This window comes from Mesoplodon mirus, assembly GCF_964341445.2.
Source record: "Mesoplodon mirus genome assembly, chromosome: 12".
NCBI classification, from domain to species: Eukaryota; Metazoa; Chordata; class Mammalia; order Artiodactyla; family Ziphiidae; genus Mesoplodon; species Mesoplodon mirus.
The window spans coordinates 84,751,923-84,770,872 of record NC_138988.1 but is presented as its reverse complement, the minus strand read 5'-3'; the positions used below and the strand labels follow the sequence as shown (position 1 = coordinate 84,770,872).

General features: G+C 41.8%; 1 protein-coding gene across 1 annotated transcript in view; it reads left to right on the top strand.

Annotated features, from left to right (window-relative positions):
• The first annotated feature begins 10,149 nt into the window (after nucleotides 1-10,149).
• Nucleotides 10,150-18,950, top strand: part of LOC309813167 (uncharacterized protein) — a 56,024-nt gene continuing 47,223 nt past the window's right edge. The window contains exons 1-4 of the mRNA XM_082637747.1: nucleotides 10,150-10,808; nucleotides 10,944-11,400; nucleotides 11,914-12,061; nucleotides 15,959-17,351. Coding sequence (XP_082493873.1) covers nucleotides 11,062-11,400; nucleotides 11,914-12,061; nucleotides 15,959-17,351 — 1,880 coding nt within the window. The 5' untranslated portion in view covers nucleotides 10,150-10,808; nucleotides 10,944-11,061. The remainder of the gene's footprint in view (nucleotides 10,809-10,943; nucleotides 11,401-11,913; nucleotides 12,062-15,958; nucleotides 17,352-18,950) is intronic.

Genomic DNA, 18,950 nt, shown 5'->3' with positions numbered 1-18,950 from the left:
GTACTAATGTAGGTCTTTATTTGTAAAGGCGAAGAGGCGTAAAGCAAATTTTCAGAAAGCAGGGGATACTTGTATTTCTTGATTTAGTTTAAATAAAAATAATGAAAACATACATAAGTGTCAATAATGTTACCTTTGTGGACTTGCTAACCTTAGAGTTAGGGATGTGTTTACAAAAGTAAATATAACAGGTCTCTCCACAGTGACTTGGCTAGTATACATTTCTGAAGATATGTGTTTAAAGAACAGTTATTGCCTACATATGTGTCATGCATTTTAAGGGTATTTAAAAAGGTAAATAAAACACGGATTCAATGGTGAATTTACAATTCAAGAAAGAAAATTTACAATACAAAACAAGGATAAATGAACACAAATCAAAAACAGTTCTGCCTGGGAGAATTGGGAAAGTATATAAAGAAGGTGGGCATTTGTGGGACTTTACAGATGAATAGGATTTTGGTTATTAGTTGAGATTCTAAGAGGAACAGAGTATATATTATTCTTTTTAAAAAAAAAAAAAGGAATTGGCTCAGATGATTGGGGGCTACTAAGTCCAAAATATGCAGGGCAGGCTGGCAGGTGAACTCAGGCAGGATTTCTGTCTTACAGTTTTAAGGCAAAATTCCCTCTTGGGGATATCTCAGTTTTGTCTCAAGGGCTTCAGCTGATTGGATGAAGCCCACCCATTATGGAGGGTAATATCCTTTGCTTCAAGTCAACAGATTGAAGATGTTTATCCCATCTACAAGATACCTTCACAGCAACATCTACGCTAGTGCTAAAACAACTGGGCACAGTAGGCAAGCCAGGTTTACATATAAAATGTAACCATCACAGATACATAGAAAAAAGCAGAAGAAGCTGTTAACACCACACATGTCACTGATATTGCACAGGGGTGTGTTATGTGCAATTCCTTTTAAAGGGTGCTGTGTAGAGTAGTAGGTTATATCAAGACTTGTTTCTCTGGGCTGTTTACATCAAAATTGTGTCTTATTTGCTTAAGTATGCCTCCCATGTTAGAGTCCACTTTAAAGAAATTCAAAGCACTTCGGAGGTAACAGTGAAGAGGAACAAACCCAAGAATGGCATCAGGGAAATCTCACCCTGACTCGCCCAGTGCCCCTTAGAAAGCATAAAACTTGGTTGGTGAGCTAAACAGGTTGGAAAAACTTCCCTGAGTCCATTTCGTTATCCATCCACACATTTTATAATAAATCTGACCTGTCGATATAACTGACTGGTCCTTGGAACAGAGAAAGTGAGTGACTTGTTTAAAGTGACCTAGTGCAAGGCTTTAAGATTTCTTGACTCCAAGTCTGGCGTCCTTTATGCTACTGTTTTCCGACGTACATTTCCTGGGTGCAGTGGTCGACTCACAAACACCGAGAGGGCGCCAGGCTGCTCTCTAGAAGAGTCTGGGTCTGCAGAAGCTGTGAAGGAGGGGGAGCTCTGGAAGGCGGCCTGGAGAGGCCGGCGGCAGGGCGGCCCGGGTGAGGAGGGAGCGCCCGGTAACCACCAGTGGGGCGCCGGCGAGATCATAGAGATGCTCAGACCTTCCAAGTTCCTGTACAAACCCCGGAAGTAGAGTCTCCGGGACCGAGATCCTAGGTGACTTGTCCAGCTGTATACTTGTGTGCACGTGTCGGGTCGCACTCCAGAACTTCAACCTCTTTTCTCTAGGGCAGAGCCGGCCGTTTTCCGGCCTCGTGGTGAAGAACTGGGGTTCCTGAGTGGGTTGTAAAGAGAGGGCAGATGCTAGAGTCGAGTTTGGGGGGCGTGGGGGCGACGCCCCGCTCTCCGTGCGCAGCCGCGGCTGCCAGGTGCGCCCTAACCCCCACGAGACCCCCATAGTGCATGCGGAGTGTGACTTCGTAGGGGCAGGGGAAGCAGGGTGGGCTGGATTTCCCTGGCGTTTGCTGCCATGCAAAGACATACCTGTCTCCGCAGCCTTGGCAACAGTTTGTCCCTAAACTGTTAGGCTTGGTTTGTCACTATTTTATCTTATAAAGTTAAAAAGCTTATGTAAATTCTTGGCCGCCCAGGTAATTTTGTTCTGTTTACAATACGTTCCTATCCCCCAGAGCCCAGGAGAGCCTCCACCTTGACTCTGTACCCTAAGTCAAGTGAACTTTGTCTTGAGCCATCATAGCCCAAGATATAAAAAGTTTGGTGTAACCCTGACTTCTGTAGTTCACGTTACTAGGAGCAGGAGGGTTTGCACATAGTGAAAGTGGAAAAGAAGCACATGCTTGGGAGAGGCCTAGATTGCCTGGGAAGGTGCATCCTCACCAGAAGTTCGGCCCCTAGCGTTTCAGGCAGTTCTGCTACCAGGAGATCCCTGGACCTCACAAATTTTGAACTTTGTCATTACTGGCTGAAGCCAGAGATGCACACCAAGGAGCAGATCCTGGAACTGCTGGTGATGGAGTAGTTCCTGACCCTGTTGGAACGGGAGATCTTTGTACTTAGATACAGGAGAATCATCCAGGTAAGAGGCAGTAGTTGTGCAGGAGAGTCTGAAGACACAGCTTGGATATGCAGGCCAGCAAGTGGGAAAGGGGTAATCCAATATTATGTTATAAAAATGCTGAATCCTGAGCTTCCAAGAATGGGAAGGGATGGAAGCAAATCAAGATTTTCTGTCCTTTCTTTACTGGGGCTAAAGCAGTGTCTTTCTGTTTTTCTTCTTCAAAGATCTGCTGCTCATTGCTCTTGAGACTGTGATATTTGTCTGTCTCCTAACTCCATTGGAAATTTTCTTTTTGACTGAATGCTGAGGTTTTAGCTATTAGCAATGATTTCACAAACAAATTGGGCCTGTTTGTAAAGGAGCAGTAAGTGTAGTGGTCAGACTGCAAGAATTTATATCTAGACTGTACCGCTTACTAGCTCTGTGATCTTGGGCAAGTTATTTAATCTCATCAGAATCCTTTACATGTACAATGAGAAAAATTTTTTTATCCTTAGGTTCAAGCCCATGCACAAAAGCAGAAAGTACTCTGGAAGGAGGCAAGATCTTTAACCAGAGAAGTCATTGAATATCTAGCCCAAGAATAACCCTTGGGAGCCCACCCCTCTATAGCAAAGTGGTGAGTATAAAAAAGAGCCTTCTGGGAAGAAGTAGTTTCTCAAGTGGCAATATGACATGCCTGTCTTTATGCTTCATAAGGACAGCCAGGTCTGATCTGAGTAGGAATAAGGCAGACAATTCATCTTACATGTAATGATGCTTTGCCATCAGTTACACAGAACCGAGAACTTAGCTTTGGGGAGAACTTCTCAGCTACCATCTTAATTGGGGCTTGGCCGTTGGATGTTCTTGCTCTTTACACTGTTTATTTATTTTTATATTTATTTTTATTATATTACTCTTTGAGTGACCTTTATACCACCATTTAATTTTTGGTCAAAGAAGCAAAGATGCAAGGACAACGCTTTCCATTTAACTTCCTATTTTCTATTAACTTTTGCAAAAATAACCTGTCACGGTTAATGAGAAAAGGTATGCTGCTTTTACAAAAACTCAAATCAGAGAAAACATTTGAAAGATGAGGGGTATGCATATCATGAAACAACCACGTGAAAAAGATACACATTTCCCTCAGATTAATGTATGATACAATCTGAAAGGCACCTGTTTCCCTCAGAGTAATTTATTTATGGTCTCCGGAACTTTAGTTTGCCATGCACAGTTTCTTGCTTGGGGAGACTTAATGAACGCTCAGTTTCCTCTGAGGAATTAAGTGAATTGCACTAATAGTATCTCCTGTGACAAATGGAAACCAAATTCTACCTGACCTTATTCCCATAGGAGCACTATGTTAAGTCAAAATGATGTAAAACACAAGCATTTAGGACCTGTAGAGTTTTTCTACTTGGTATATTAAGTTTGTTATGTTTTAAATTCCTATCAAAATATAAATATGGCCGTATATCCTATTATTAATTTCATCTGTATGAAACGTTCAAGTATATTCCCTAGTCTTCTTCAATTTTTGGGAGGGGCTGTGCCAGGTCTTAGTTGTAGCATGTGGGATCTTTAGCTGCGGCATGCAAACTCTTAGTCACAGCATGTGGGATCTAGTTCCCTGACCAGAGGTCGAACCTGAGCCCCCTGCATTGGGAGCACAGAGTCTTAGCCACTGGATCACCAGGGAAGTCCCTATTCTCTAGCCTTTTTCCAGTATATTTAAGGCACAAAAAGTACACTCCAAGTTAAAGTACAAAATAAATCCAATCCTCTTTAGGCTGTCCTTCCAGAAGGAAAGATGGAAAACTGCATGATTGGGATATGGTGGGATATGTCTACTACTTATTGGTGGACAAGGAACAACTGAGTTTGAGGGACCTCCCAGCTTTTAGTGTAGGAAAGTAGGAGTGGGGATCCTTGGTGTCTCTGTGCCAGATGTGTCTTCAGCCCATAGACAGGGCCTAGAGTAGTGCAGCTAAAGGAATGGTACTCACTGGCCAAAAATATCTCTTGGATTATTTTCTCAGGTCACATTGGGACCTGATATTTAAAAAGACATTTGGGACATTTGATATTTAAAAACAAAGGAAATAAGATCAGATACATGAAAGCCAGAGATGGGGAAAGTGATATAAGTCTTCTGCATACTGGTCTCTTCTCCTAGGTTGATTGACATATTGAATAGTTGTATCAGTCATTCAGCCAGCTAATCCCCTGATGTGTGGAGTTCCATGGTTGTGAGAATTCAATAGAGATTAAAATTACAAGAGATTTTAGTCTAATGACAGGGAATAATATGAGGAAAATACAATATCCCTGCTTTATGTGATGTATTCAGTGGGTGTAGCTGTATCAAATAGTGAGAAGATGTAAGTTGAGGAAATTAATAATTTGATTCTTTAGTCTAACATTATAATATTAAAGAAAAGCAATAAAGCATACCATAAATATCAACCTGAGCTTTTTGGACCTTCCTCATCCATAGAACCAAGAGCCTCCATAAATCTAATTATAGCAGCCCCTCAGTGTTAACCTAACCCCAGCACATGCTCCTAAAAGTATTAGTCGTACAGAGTATGTATTTACGAAGCCCTTCCTGTGTGTCATTAACTATACCAAGGACATATGCAGAGATAAGTAGAACATGAATTTATAATGTATTAAAGCAGAATAGGCTACATAAATAAGTAATTATATTATAAAGTCCAAATAATGTTAAAGCACATTAATTCTGACTGAAGGAGTCAGCAGAGTCTTCACAGAAAAGAAGACATTGGTGGTAGCTTTTAATAAGTACAACTTTGAAAAAAGAGAGAGAACTTGTTGACACCTTATTTGTAATTGTAATATACAAAGATGACATTCAAAACAAAGAAATGTGGGATTTCTTTACAAAAGAACACTTGGTGACAAAACATATATGTGTGTGGATATGTATACACACCTACATATACAAGCATACATTTCTTATACATTATTATAAATCTATGTGAAAATAGTGCCAAAATAAAATACGATTAGGAAGAAACATTATGCCAATAAAAAATATGAACAGGGACTTCCCTGGTGGTCCAGTGGTTGGGACTTCCCCTTCCAATGCAGGGGGTGCAGGTTTGATCCCTGGTCAGGGAGCTGGGATCCCACATGCCTCGTGGCCAAGGGGCCAAAGCGTGGAACAGAAGCAGTGTTGTGATGGGTTCAATGGAGACTTTAAAAATGGTCCACATCAAAAAAAAATTTTTTTAAATGAACAGAGTCTTTTTTATTGAGGTACACTTCTATTTTTGTGAGTTGTCTGAAATGATATTAGGAAATAGACACAATCCAACATTGAGACAAGATTGCATACCTTCCAGGAACATCCTGTATGGAAGAGGGAAAATGGTTTGGTTATTGAACTTACATCCCATTTGTCTAATGAAAACAGGTTGTCCTTGTTGTATGGTCTGTAATTTACTAAGAAACAAGCAACACCACAAAAAGTTGACCTCACTGTCTACGTGGATAGATCCTCTAATCAGTAATACATCCTTCAGGGGTGGCTCACCAACACTTAATCAGAAAGGCCACACTCCAGAGGAAGTTAGCATTAAGCACAGCAATTAGCTCTATCTCCGATTAATAGCAGAGGCTTTACTAATTTACATACTGAATGTTAGAAGTGAGTTTTCATTGATGGAATTTGTGATATTAAAAATATATAGTGACTAAAAGAATTTAGAGTCTCTTCTTTCTACCTTTGCATGAACATCTAGAGTCCTTCATGGCTCACCTTTTAGAATGGCACTCGAGGCTTGATTCTCAATCTTTTCTGATGTCAGAAGATTCCGTTTGCCTGATCCTGACTCTTAAGGTTAACTGCATCCTTAGCAACATTTCCTTCCAATGAACCTTTCACCCAAGATGTGAGAGGAGCAACCACGCAGACAGAGAAACTGGGAATTCATCATGCTCCCAGAACAGGCTATATGACTTCTGTCCATGCTTGCTGTCAATGTTTCACTCTTAAATTGTTAAGGAAAATGTTTCTTATAAATATTAGGTTATAAGTATTAGAGTAAGCAATCATTTCATATAGTTCATCCTAACAAATAATGAGCAAGTGTCCAAATTTTATTTAACTCATTAATGGAGGAGCCAACAGAATGGCAGACTTGATTCCACAAGAATATACAACATTGAAATTCATATAATTAGTGAGGGGGAAATGTGGCAATAAAATTGCTAAATTAGATACAAAATTGGTTAGTATTCTCTTCTGGGCAGGGGAAATTTTTATATCTTTTCAGTTTTCTATAAGTTAACCTCTAACTTTATAGGACTGTAAAACATTTGAAATCTAATCAATTGTGAGTCAATGTTAAATTCCCCAAGAGAGTCAACATGTTCTAGCATATTTTTGCCTATTTCCAAGTTTTGATAAATTTCCTGAACATTGCTAATAAATGTCTGTATGCATAGCAGATTTCAGTCTAAAACCAGAACTGATAGCTGGGGGAGAGGAGCCCAAAGCCCTCATGAATCTCGATTGCTGGCTTCTGGTACTTCTCAAAATGAGCCTAATAATTATGAATGAGAAAATTAACTATGTTCAGTTTACATTACAGTCATGTTCAGTCTTGAGACCCCTCCACGTTTTCAGAAGTTGGCACATGTAGATATTTAAAAATCATAAGTACCTAGGAACAAGATTGATGTAACATGTTTTCTGTTTTGTTTTTGGGTTTTTTTTGGCCAGGCTGCGTGGCTTGCGGGATCTTAGTTCCCCAACGAGGGATCGAACCCGGGCCCACAGCAGTGAAAGCACGAAGTCCTGACCACTGGACAGCCAGGGAACTCCCAAGATTGATGTAACATGTTTAAAAGATTTGCCTTTTCCTTGGGTTTAGTCTGGGAAAACTCTTTATGTAACCATAGCAAGTGAAGCAACAACTTCAGGGTAAGAGTGGACGCAGGGCACTCCCTGAAGAGGATAAAGATCTGAGCAGATCTTTGACAGCCTTTCTAGACTGTGCCCTGCTGGTCATCTCCCCCATCCTGGAGGCCTCTGGCCAACTGCTGTTTGCCAGCCTCCTAGTTCAGTTCACAAGCCTCCTTTCCATTTCTAGCCCCAGGATGGTTTCCTCAACTCCTGAACCTTTCCCAACCTGAGAAGGAGGAATTCTTAACTTGCTCCCTTTCTCCAGGGCCCATCCTGCCTTCCATATCTCCCGTGAAGACTCTAACCACTGAGACTCAGTGAATCTCCATACTTGAACTCCTTCTACATTTAAATCCAGGACCACATAATATATTTACATATTAACATTCTGTTGTTCATCAGTGTCAGGTGTTCTAGGTCTGTGCCCTAATTACATAATAGGCCTCTGGATTATAAAGATCATGTAATTTTTTTGGTATATGGTTCAGGCCCAAGGAGGACACTAATTTGCCCACTTTATATCTTCTGCAGATCAACTGACCCCTTGTGGGCAGGCTCAGTAAAAGTGTGTACTTTACACATAAACACAGTAAATGGGATGGATACATTAGTCATTTCTCCTTAGACTCTCAGGACTCAGAGTTTTTCACAAATGCTAAAGCTATCCATAGTGTGTACTCTGTCAGAAACTCTGCTCGTAGTTTTCCCTTGTGTGATCTCGTTTAATCCTCTTGATGCCCAGTGCTCTTAGTTTTCTTATTGTCCCCTAATTGGAAACAGATTTAGAGAAGTTAAGTGACTTGCTCAAGGGGCACTGAAGCACAGGAACCTGAATTCAGTGACCCCAAATTATAAGCTCTTAACCACTGTCCTATACTATCTGATCTCACTTATTGCATTTTTGATATAATTCCTAGTAAGTATAATTTGACAGATGTTTAGCCACTTTGGACGGGGAAGGGAAGAAATGTGAGGGATGTTTACAAGGCAGGGCTGCTTTTGCTCTGGACTCTGCTCTGTCATTCAGCTCTCCACATCCCCAAGGTGCCAGCCCTTCTGTGAACTGAAGATCCTGGGTGTGGGGTTCAGAGGCTTCAGTTCCTACACCTGTGAGCAGTGGTCAACTCTCCAGTCTCCTCAGGAAGCCGTGGTTGCTTTGTGGTGGTGTCCTTGGTATTTGCCTTGAAATGTAGCATCTTCAGTGTGGCTTTCTAAGATCTGACCATTAAGCTCATTCCAGGTGCTTTCAAAATAGCTTGCTTTCCCCTTTTCTACTCAGTAATAATCCCTTCAGTATCACAACACTGGTGTCCTTCCTCCTCTTTCTAGGTGAAGGGATTTTGAATTTTCTCTGAGGTATCAAGAATTGAGAGAGAGGGACTTCCCTGGTGGCGCAGTTGTTAAGAATCTGCCTGCCAATGCAGGGGACACAGGTTCGATCCCTGGTCCAGGAAGATCCCACATGCTGTGGAGCAACTAAGGCCGTGCGCCACAACTACTAAAGCCCACATGCCTAGAGCCGGTGCTGTGCAACAGGAGAAGCCACCGCAACGAGAAGCCCATGCACCGCAATGAAGACCCAACGCAAACAAAACCAAAACAAAAAAAATTCAGAAGAAGAATTGAGAGAGGAAAAAGAATTGAGAGAGAACTAGATTGTTTTAAGATATGCACGTCCTGCACTGTGAAGGACGGGGAATATCTGCCTCAGCACAAGAGAAACTCCAAAGCGAGCAACATTGTTTCTGTAGGGCCAGTGTTCTGAGAGTCTTGCTTTCCTGTGGTAATAGCCATGAGGAATCTGTTCCCAATACACCACGGTCCCTGCACAGTGGGACAAGGACAACTTTACAGTTCTGGCTGGTTTTTCAAAATTCCAGCACCCTACTTCATATGTTTATTCTCCTTTTTGTGTCTGCCACTCCCTTTATTATTCCCAACCCTGTGTTGCTGACTGACTAAAGCAGCAACTCACTGAGGAACCTCCCTCAGAGCAGTGAGCTCACCTACTTCGATCGCCCCCTCTTCCAACTCTTCCACAGTAGAACCTCTTCCATCACTTAATCCTCTTCTGCTCTTAGGGTCATGCACTCTCGCAAATTTCCACTGCCTTCTGGCCCAAGCTCTTTGCCTTAACAGCTCCCACTTTTCGACCATCACTGTTTTCTGTGTTTCTTCCTGGTTTCAGTATATTCACGAGATCCTAAAGGCTAGCTATCGTGTTCCTTCCTGAGAAGGAGAGGGTTCTGGGCGCAGAGGAGATGAAAGCACCTAGGAGAAGGGCAGAGGGGAGACAAACAGGTAGTGATGCTGACCGCCAACGGCCTACTTCCCGGGAACGCTCTTTATGGAAGAGAGCAATCATTTTTCTTCTCTGTTGTCATCTAGCACTCCTCCCCTACATTTTCAGTTAAGAGGTCCTGCCGGGTTGGCAAGAGGCGGGTGTCCGAAACTTTTTTTTTTTAATTTCAGAGATCCAGGAACTGGGTTTAGTGTTAATTGTCAAAGCACAGTTGCTATTTTCACCGCCTTTAGTCCCGAACCGCTCGAACTGAACACGCAGCGTACCCAGCCGCAGGGTAACTAGGAGACGCTGCGCACGTGGGTGGAGGCGGGTCGCGGGCGCGCGCTCGGGGGCGTGACCTCCGGGAGACGCCGGAAGCCGGCGCGCCTGAGCGTCCAGTTCCGGGAGCCGCACTTCTGCGTCCCTGTCAGGTGAGTGTACGGGGGCGTCCCTCCGTCTAGATATCGGGTTCGGCCTTGCGAAGCCCCGGACGTGTTGAGCCGCGTGGGGCAGCCAACACCGGCCCTGGTTACGGCTGGAGGACACCCTGTGCCCGGGGAGGTTCGGGGCTGCGTGGCTGGGAGCAGACGTCTGTCTGGGAGGCTCCGGAAAGGCCGGCCCCAAGGCCCCCAAGACAGGACCCTGTCCCGGGACAGGGGATCCCCTTCTTGGGAACGGTGATCCCGACGCTCTGACTAAACCAGGGCCGCCAGCACTGTGTGAAGCGAGGTGGGATTTCGCTCTCAGTTTTGCCAGATTAACACGAAAACATCAATAATTTTCTGGCTGTGACTAGTAACTTTTCCTCTCCCACAGGTTGGGTCGTATGTATTCAAGTATGGAAAAACGGTGCCAAGTGATAACTTGAAAATTTGCTTTAGGTTAGGGGCCACATACATGTATTTAATGCCGGATTTGGAGAAACCTTCCTCCATTAAGTGCAAGCCTTCATTCCACACACACACACCCCCCAGCAATTAGATATTTTTATTTATCTCCGTAACATACTCTACACTTTTCATATTTGTTTTGTGTATTGATTGCTCCTACTAGAATGGACACTCCATGATGGCAGGGATCTTTGTACGCTAATGCGTCTCAAACACCTAGAACAGTTTTTGTACAAGGTAGGCCACTAAAAAATATTTGTGGATTCAGTGAATTAATAAAATTAGTTACCCTGGTTACAGGTCTTCTTTCTTGTGTGCGTTCTTCGAAGTATATGCCGTGTATCCCTTTATCACTTAATTCTTATTCCCCAGGGTGCCCTCAGAAGCCTCCAGTTGAAACTCCAGCAGAAGCCAGGCATGATGGCCGTGGACACAAGAAAGTCTGCTGGCCAGCTGTTCCAAGCCCCCATGGGCTCAGCAGAGGCCTGTGATGGTGAAAGTGAAGTTGGAGGAAGACCACCCCAGGAATCAGGGTCTCAGCCTTCCAGAGAACCAGCCTCCTGCCTGGGAGATCTTCAGGCAGCAGTTTAGACACTTCTGCTACCAGGATTCCCCTGGTCCCCAAGAAGCACTGAGCCGGCTCTGGGAGCTCTGCCATCAGTGGCTCAGGCCGGAGACCCACACCAAGGAGCAGATCCTGGAGCTGCTGGTGCTGGAGCAGTTCCTCTCCATCCTGCCCCAGGAGCTCCAGGCCCAGCTGCAGGAACATCATCCAGAGAGTGGGGAGGAGGTGGTGACCATGCTGGAGAATCTGGAAAGAAAGAGAAATGTACACATAGGAAGAGACTTGTATGATATGGTTGCAGGGAACTGGGAGCAAAACTTTCTCAAGTGTGAAGGCTCTGAGAGAACAGTGGGAAAACCTAGCATTCAGCAGGGAACTGAGCTTCTTGCTAAGCCAGTCAGGAGGGGAAGAAGGGGAAGGGTGGGAAACAGCAGATTCGGGGATGGTGAGTAAAGATAGTGAAGGCATCGTGCTCCTTTACTGGTCATTCAACATCACAGCAGCAAAGACGTAGGTGGTATCACACATGAAAACTAAGTTCAGAGAGGTTGTGTAACTTAGCCAAGGACACATAGCCCATAAATGAAGTGACAGAAACAATATTTGATCAAACTTTGCTTACCTTTCTGGCTGCCTCTCAGCGCCCTAGGGCCTGGTTTCTAGCTTCTTCCTCCTAGTCCTTCTCGGGGGATGTTTCTTGGGGACTCCTCCCTGAGGTTTGGTCCCTGTTAAATTCACGATATCCTTACAGGCCTAATGAGTGCTGCTTGTCTCTAGCTTTCAGCCTGTGCTCTGGAACAGAAGATCCTTTTGCAGACAGTGACACTTAAGACACTAGATGAAGAATCTTCATGTACCCGAGTTCAGCCTGCAGCAGTCCAGTTCAAGGGCGAAGGACCTGAGCCCCACCCATCAGAGGGAAGAGGTGAGGCAAGAATTTCTCTAGGGAATTTAGACTGACATGAACTCTCCTTTGGTTTTTTTGTGGAGTGTGACTTGTTAATTCCTTGTGATGAGAGTTGTTAAAGAGTGACAGAGCTGACATTTTAGGTAATAATGATTAACAGGTGATAAGTCATCTCAGAGCAGCCTCAGCAGTATGTCGGTTTTAAACATCCACAGTTGAATTTTCTGCAGATTGTCTATAGCAAATGTTACTTTCAAGTATTTTGATGCTTACATAAATAGACCCTGATAGAATATTAACCTTGTAAAACTACATTGACTTTTTTGAAAGTTACCTCTTATTATTACCAGAGAAGTATATATGCATTGTAGAAAGTTAGAAAATACAGAGTTGCAAAATAAGAAGGCAAAGCATGATATTCTTATCACCCAGAGATCACGATTGATGACTTTTTATTTTATATCTGTATATCTTTTATGTGCACATGTGTGTATACACACATACACAAATTCCTTTCACCATAAAGGGATCTTTTCTATGTGTTATTTTATAATCTATTTTGCTCAGTTAATAATCTTCCCTTTTCCCTGTCAGTACATCTTAATGTTATCTAAACTCAATCCAAATTCAAACTGGTCCATTTTTTTCCAAAATGTCTTTAAAGCTGATTTGTGCAAACCAGGATAGAAGCCAGGGTCACATAACACATCTGGTTGTTATGCCTTGTAATTCTTTTTTACTTTAGAACAGTTTCACTGTCCCATTTTCCCTCTCACAGCCCAGACTTTTTGATGAGCCCAGGCCAGTCTCCTACCCTCTGGATTTTTCTGGTTGCTTCCTCATTGTATCATTTATTTTGCTGCCCCTGTACCCTGGATTTCCATAAACTGGAAAAAAGATTGAAAGGCTCAAGTTAAACATTTTTGGCTAGAATTAATATTAGGTAATAGTAGACATGAATACCTGGGTGACCCACTATAAAATCCCTGGCTGGCTTAAGATGATGAAAGTATGATCCCTCCATTGAACAGCTAATTTTTCCCCTTGTAACGGTGTGGTGTCACTTTGGCACTTTGTGAGTGGCCAGTTTCCCATCAACAAAATACAAAATATTTGAGAATTCTTGTGTGGGTCAACCATTTTATTAAGGGTTACAGAATGATTTTATAATCCTTTTGTTCCTTCTACATTATTAACTGGCATTCTTCTTTATAGTAAAGGAATGGTCAAATCATCTATTTGTTGGTTAGATTGACTTGACTTCATATTAAACAGTCAAGATTGATGCTTAGTTTTCCCCCTTTATTTACCAATTTTCATATCCAAGGAATGGTTTAATAGGTACCTCAAATGACGACGTGAGATTTTAGGACTTTCTCTGTGTTAGTATCATTATGGACTTAGTAATTTTCATTGAGTCAGTGTGTTTCAGTTTACCACAGTTATTACTCTTTTTAATGCTCAGACTGACACATCTTTGCCTTGTATGGATGTCTCCCATCTTGCCCCTTTCTCTTTTTGTGATGACCCTATGAATTTTGAATCCTTGCTTTCTGAACAAAATTAATTGTTCCAGGCTCACCTTGTACTTTCCCTAGACCCAGATTTGGTATCAACCCTTTCTAAAGGAGCCTTGATTCTTCTTAATGGAGAATGCTACTGATGTATAAAATCTGGGTGCTAGGGGAGTTCTTTACCACTAGGGTAACAATACTTCTAACACATTTTATGGGTAGAGCTAGAAGTACACTTTTTTTTTCTAAAAAATATGAGTTCACAATGGCGTATTCAATTTTGTTCTACCACTACAATATTCCATTATTTTTCTATATTGTATTTTGTTTCTGCATTTATTTTTGTTAATTCCTTCCTTATGTTCTCACTTTTTTTTAAATTTATTTATTTTACATTGTAGTAATTTGTATCAGAGTTGTTCCCAGGAAGCCTAAGGGAGGGGAATGAGACACAGAAGGGAGAAAAGCCAGTTCCTAAATGAGCAAGTTATCTTGGTTAATTAGTTAATTAGTTGTCCTTTTTAGTTTTTAACTTTTGAGCTGGATTGATCTATATATCTGTTACTAATATAAATATTTGATGCTACAGATATTTTATTGAACACAGGTTTTTATGAATCCCAAATGTTTTGAAATATAGTGTTTTTGTTATTTTCTAGAAAATCGGAAATGTATGCTTGTATTTTGCCTTTGAACCAATAATTGGAAGTTTTAAAATTTTCAGATGGAAGGGCTTATTTTCTGATTTTGTTATTAATTTTAGATTTATTCCATTGTAATCAGAGAATGTTTGTGTTGTTTACACCTTTTGGACTTTATTATGGTTTTCCTATGACCCAAAAAATAGTTTTCATTGAAGGTCACTACACATCTGAAAAGATGTTCTATTTTCAGGATACAGAGCTTGATATACATATTTATCCATAAGATTTAATTTTGTTGATTTCATTTTGTAAATCTTCCGTATCTTTATTTTTTTGCCCATTTGGTGTTTTTTTAGACAGAGAAAGGATGATTAAAGTCTGTTATTTGTTTTGTCTCTTTATGTCATCTATAATTTCTGCTCTAGGAAAGTTGCTCCTCTGTTATTTTCTGCATAATTAGACATATCTGTTCCATTGTCACTGTAAATTGTATATTTAGCATTATAAAGTTCTCTTCTTTGTCTAATTTCATGCTTTTGGCCTGAATCTCTCCTTTTTTCTGAAACTGAGATCATGATGCCTTCTTTCTTTTATTTGCATTTGCTTAATTTTCTCTTGTTCATCCTTTATTCATAACTTTTCTCTATCATTTTATTTTAGATGTGTTTCTTGTATATATAATAGAGTTGGGTTTTGCTCTGTGACCAAATCTAATTTTTTTCCTTTTCTTTTTCTTTTTTTTTTTTTTTTTCTGGCCACACTGTGCTGCTTGCAGGATCTCAGTTCCCCAACCAGGGATCAAACCCGGGTAGTGAAAGCACCAAGTCCTAGCCACTGAACCGCCAGGGAATTCCCTAATTTTTTTCTTTTAATAGATAAATTAAGCCATTTGTGTTTATTGATAATAAGTATAAACATGTATATACACATATGCATAAATACTTATCTGTGTGTGTTCATGTATGTATGGATATACATACACATGCATATGATTTTCAGTGTGTGGTTTGTTTTCCCTCCTCTTTTTTTAATTGTAGTAGTTCTTATAGTTAGGAAGCTTTGTATTTTTGTAGTAGTGGTACATTAGTTATCAACTGCTGCTTAATGAATTACCACAAACCTAGCAGTTAAACGACACACGTTTATTGTCTCATAGTTTCTATGGGTCAAGAGTCTGGGTATGGCTTACCTGGGCCCTACTTCTGGGTCTCTCACAAGGTTGCAGTCAAAATGCCAAAGATGGGATCTCATCTGAGTTGTGACTGAGGAAGGATCCACTTCCACCCTCACATGGATGTTGGCAGGACTCAGTTCTCTGTCAGTCACTCACACAGACAGAGGGCCTCATTTCCTTGCTGGCTACTGACCAGAACCCACCTTCAGTTCCTTGCCACATGGGCTTCTTCATATGGTGGCTTTCTTCATCAAAGCCAGCAAACCAGCAAGGGAGAGTGTCAATAGAGAAAATCTCATAGTAGGTGGAACTTACAGTCTTAGGTAATCACAGAAGTGACATCCTATCAATTTTACCGTACTCTATTGGTAGCTTGGCCATGCTTTATTCTTTCTCACTCCCACACCTGTATTACTCCCATTCCTTCTACTTGGCTGACCTGTTTCTCTGAACCCCTGACACTAAATAAAGAAAAGATATAAAATCCTCTGTTAAATCTAAAATAAAGATTAACCCTCCTACCTGTCTGTCTCTTAATTTTGAGTTACCTTTTCTCCTCAAGTTATATGATGTGTTGTTTCAGATGGTGGTGTGAGGACTGAGAACCTGACATTAGAAGTGAAGCAGGAACGTTATGAAGAAACATTATGGTGTAGGGAGGGGTCTGATGGACATGATGAAACTGTGTGTCAGCATGCCACATACAGAGGAGACAGTGAGCCTAGTGGAAGTTTGGAGTTGCAGGATGGGGATGCCACAGGTGAAAAAACATATGAATGTGATGAATGTAGGAAAACCTTCACTTGGATAAGAGGCCTTCAGATGCATAGGAGGATCCACATTGGGAAGAAACCATATTCCAGTACAGAATATGGAAAGGCCTTCATCAGACGTGGAGAACTTACCCAGCATCAGGGGCTTCAAAGCAAGGGAAAACCTTATCAGTGTAAAAAGTGTGGCAAAGGCTTCAGTCAGAAAGCAGGCCTCTCCCAACATCTCAAAATCCACACTGGAGAAAAGCCCCATCAATGTAATAAATGTGGCAAATTTTTTAGTCAGAGATCAGTTCTTACAAAGCATCAAAGCCTCCACACTGGAAAAAAACCTTTTGAATGTATATACTGTGGGAAAACCTTCTGCCATAGTGCAGACCTCACTGAACATAGGCAATTCCACAACAAAGAGAAGGCTTATGAATGTAATGAATGTGGGAAAACCTTCAGGCAGCGTTCACATCTTACTGAGCATCAGCGAATTCACAGTAAAGAAAAACTCTATGAATGTAAAGTATGTGGAAAAGCCTTCGCTCAGTATGCAGGACTTAACCAACACCGGAGAATCCACACTGGAGAGAAACCTTTTGAATGTCCTGTATGTGGACGAGCCTTTAGCCGGAGCTCAGAACTTATAATACATCACAGAATTCACTCAGGGGAAAAACCCTATGAATGTGCCGACTGTGGAAAAACCTTCAGAGTGAACTCAACCCTGGTCATACATCAGAGAAGTCACACTGGAGAGAAGCCCTATAAATGTGATGAGTGCGGTGAAGCCTTCAGTCAACACTCGGGCCTCAACAAACACAAGTTAGGAGGGAAGCACGGAAGCCCTCCTAAACCAAGAAAATATACGTGTGATGTATGTGGGAAGACCTTTACGCAGTTAACTGGCCTGAGAAACCACAAAAGAATCCACACTGGGGATAAGACCTACCAATGTCCTGAGTGTGGCAAGGCCTTTACAAGGGGAGAGCATCTTATTGAACATCAGGGGATTCACAACGAGGAGAAGCCTTATCAATGTAAAGAGTGTGGCAAAGCCTTCAGTCAGAAGACAGGTCTTAGTCATCATCTCAAAATCCACACAGTAGAGAAACCTTTCAAATGTTCTGAATGTGGGCGAGCCTTCAGCTGTAAGTCAAATCTCAATAAACATAAGAGAGTCCACTCCGAGGAAAAATCCTGTACATGTAAATAGTGTGGGAAGGCATGCAAGCAGAGAGCAATGCTGATCCAACATCAGAGAGACCACATCCTACTAAGCCCCAGCAGTGGTGAAGGAGGTGAAGCCTTCAGTAGAAGCTCAGTTCTGATTAAGCACCAGAGAATCCACTAAAATGACTCCTTGCCAAGGTGTTTGGTGACAACTTCAAGTAGAATTCACATTTTTTTTTTCTTTTTTTTGCAGTACGCGGGCCTCTCACTGTTGTGGCCTCTCCCGTTGCGGAGCACAGGCTCCGGACGCGCAGGCTCAGCGGCCATGGCTACACGGGCCCAGCCGCTCCGTGGCATGTGGGATCTTCCCAGACCGGGGCATGAACCCGTGTCCCCTGCATCGGCAGGTGGACTCTCAACCACTGCGCTACCAGGGAAGCCCCACATTTTTTTTAAGTGAGATAAAATGTTTGTTGAACTTCCTTATTTAAAGAACGTCAGAACACATTGAAGAGTTGTTTAAAGGTCAATAAATGCTGGAAAAGTTGGGATTTTGGAAAAGTAAACATCAACAAGAAATTTACCTGTGATTACCTTTGTTAAATGCAGTGAAGTGTCATTTAATACAATGAAAAGGTACACAAGGGCAGCTGTAAAAAATATATTTTATACTGAATTCATGAGTTTTTATGTTTTGCTTTTTCACATCATTCTGATTTCTAACTAGCCTTAGCCTAGTCTATTGTTGAAATTGCTTCTCTTAGTACCAGTTGAGGTCATAGGACTATCCAAGAGCTTAAAATGTGTGAGATGAGTTGTCTCTGTTTCCCTCCCACCTTGGCTACCTAACCAAGCCTCTTGACCATAAGTGGGTGGCCTGCAGACCCTTCCTGATCCCCACCCCCAGAACTAGCATTTCCTGGTGAAAAAGGACATGTTATATTCTAAGTGATACGGAGATCATAGAGGTTTGGGCCCCCAGTACATCAAAATCTAGTGTGGCCATCATGGCTAAAGCACAGAGCATACATTTTGATTGTGAACACAGCTCCTTGAGCTCACAACAGAGGGCAAAAGAGAAGAGGGGAAAGCAAGCCTTTCATTCCAGCATTTTCCATCTCCTACAAAGTATATTTATACAACTGAAACCTCTTTCAGCTTCAGCACTGCCTATCTCCCTCAGTCAATGTAGTGAGGGACTTTGCTGAAGCTGATGATAGTTTTCAAGTACTGGAAGAATATTTCCTCATTTTTGTGACTGCTTCTGACTTCTACTAGAGTTACAGTATTTATAGGGCAACATAATTCCCTGTCAATAGAAAGAAACTCTGGCCCAGCTATGGTAAAAAATTTTGGTGAATTTAAGTCTCCCTTAGGCTATCTAGTCTGCTAATTTGTCATTCTTTCGCTTTTCTTTTCTGCTCTACTGCCTCTGATCCTCTGAATATAAGACTTGAAACTTTCCTGGTCACAGAGAATGTTTCCCATTGTCTCTATAGTTTTTACCTTTCACTTCCATGGTGAATAGAAGTGTCATTTCTCTTACAGGCCAGTGATATTTAACTATCTCCAGGTTCCAGCCTATCCATATAAATACAATGTTTTCTTAAAAGAAATGGCAAATACGGGAGCATCAAAAGT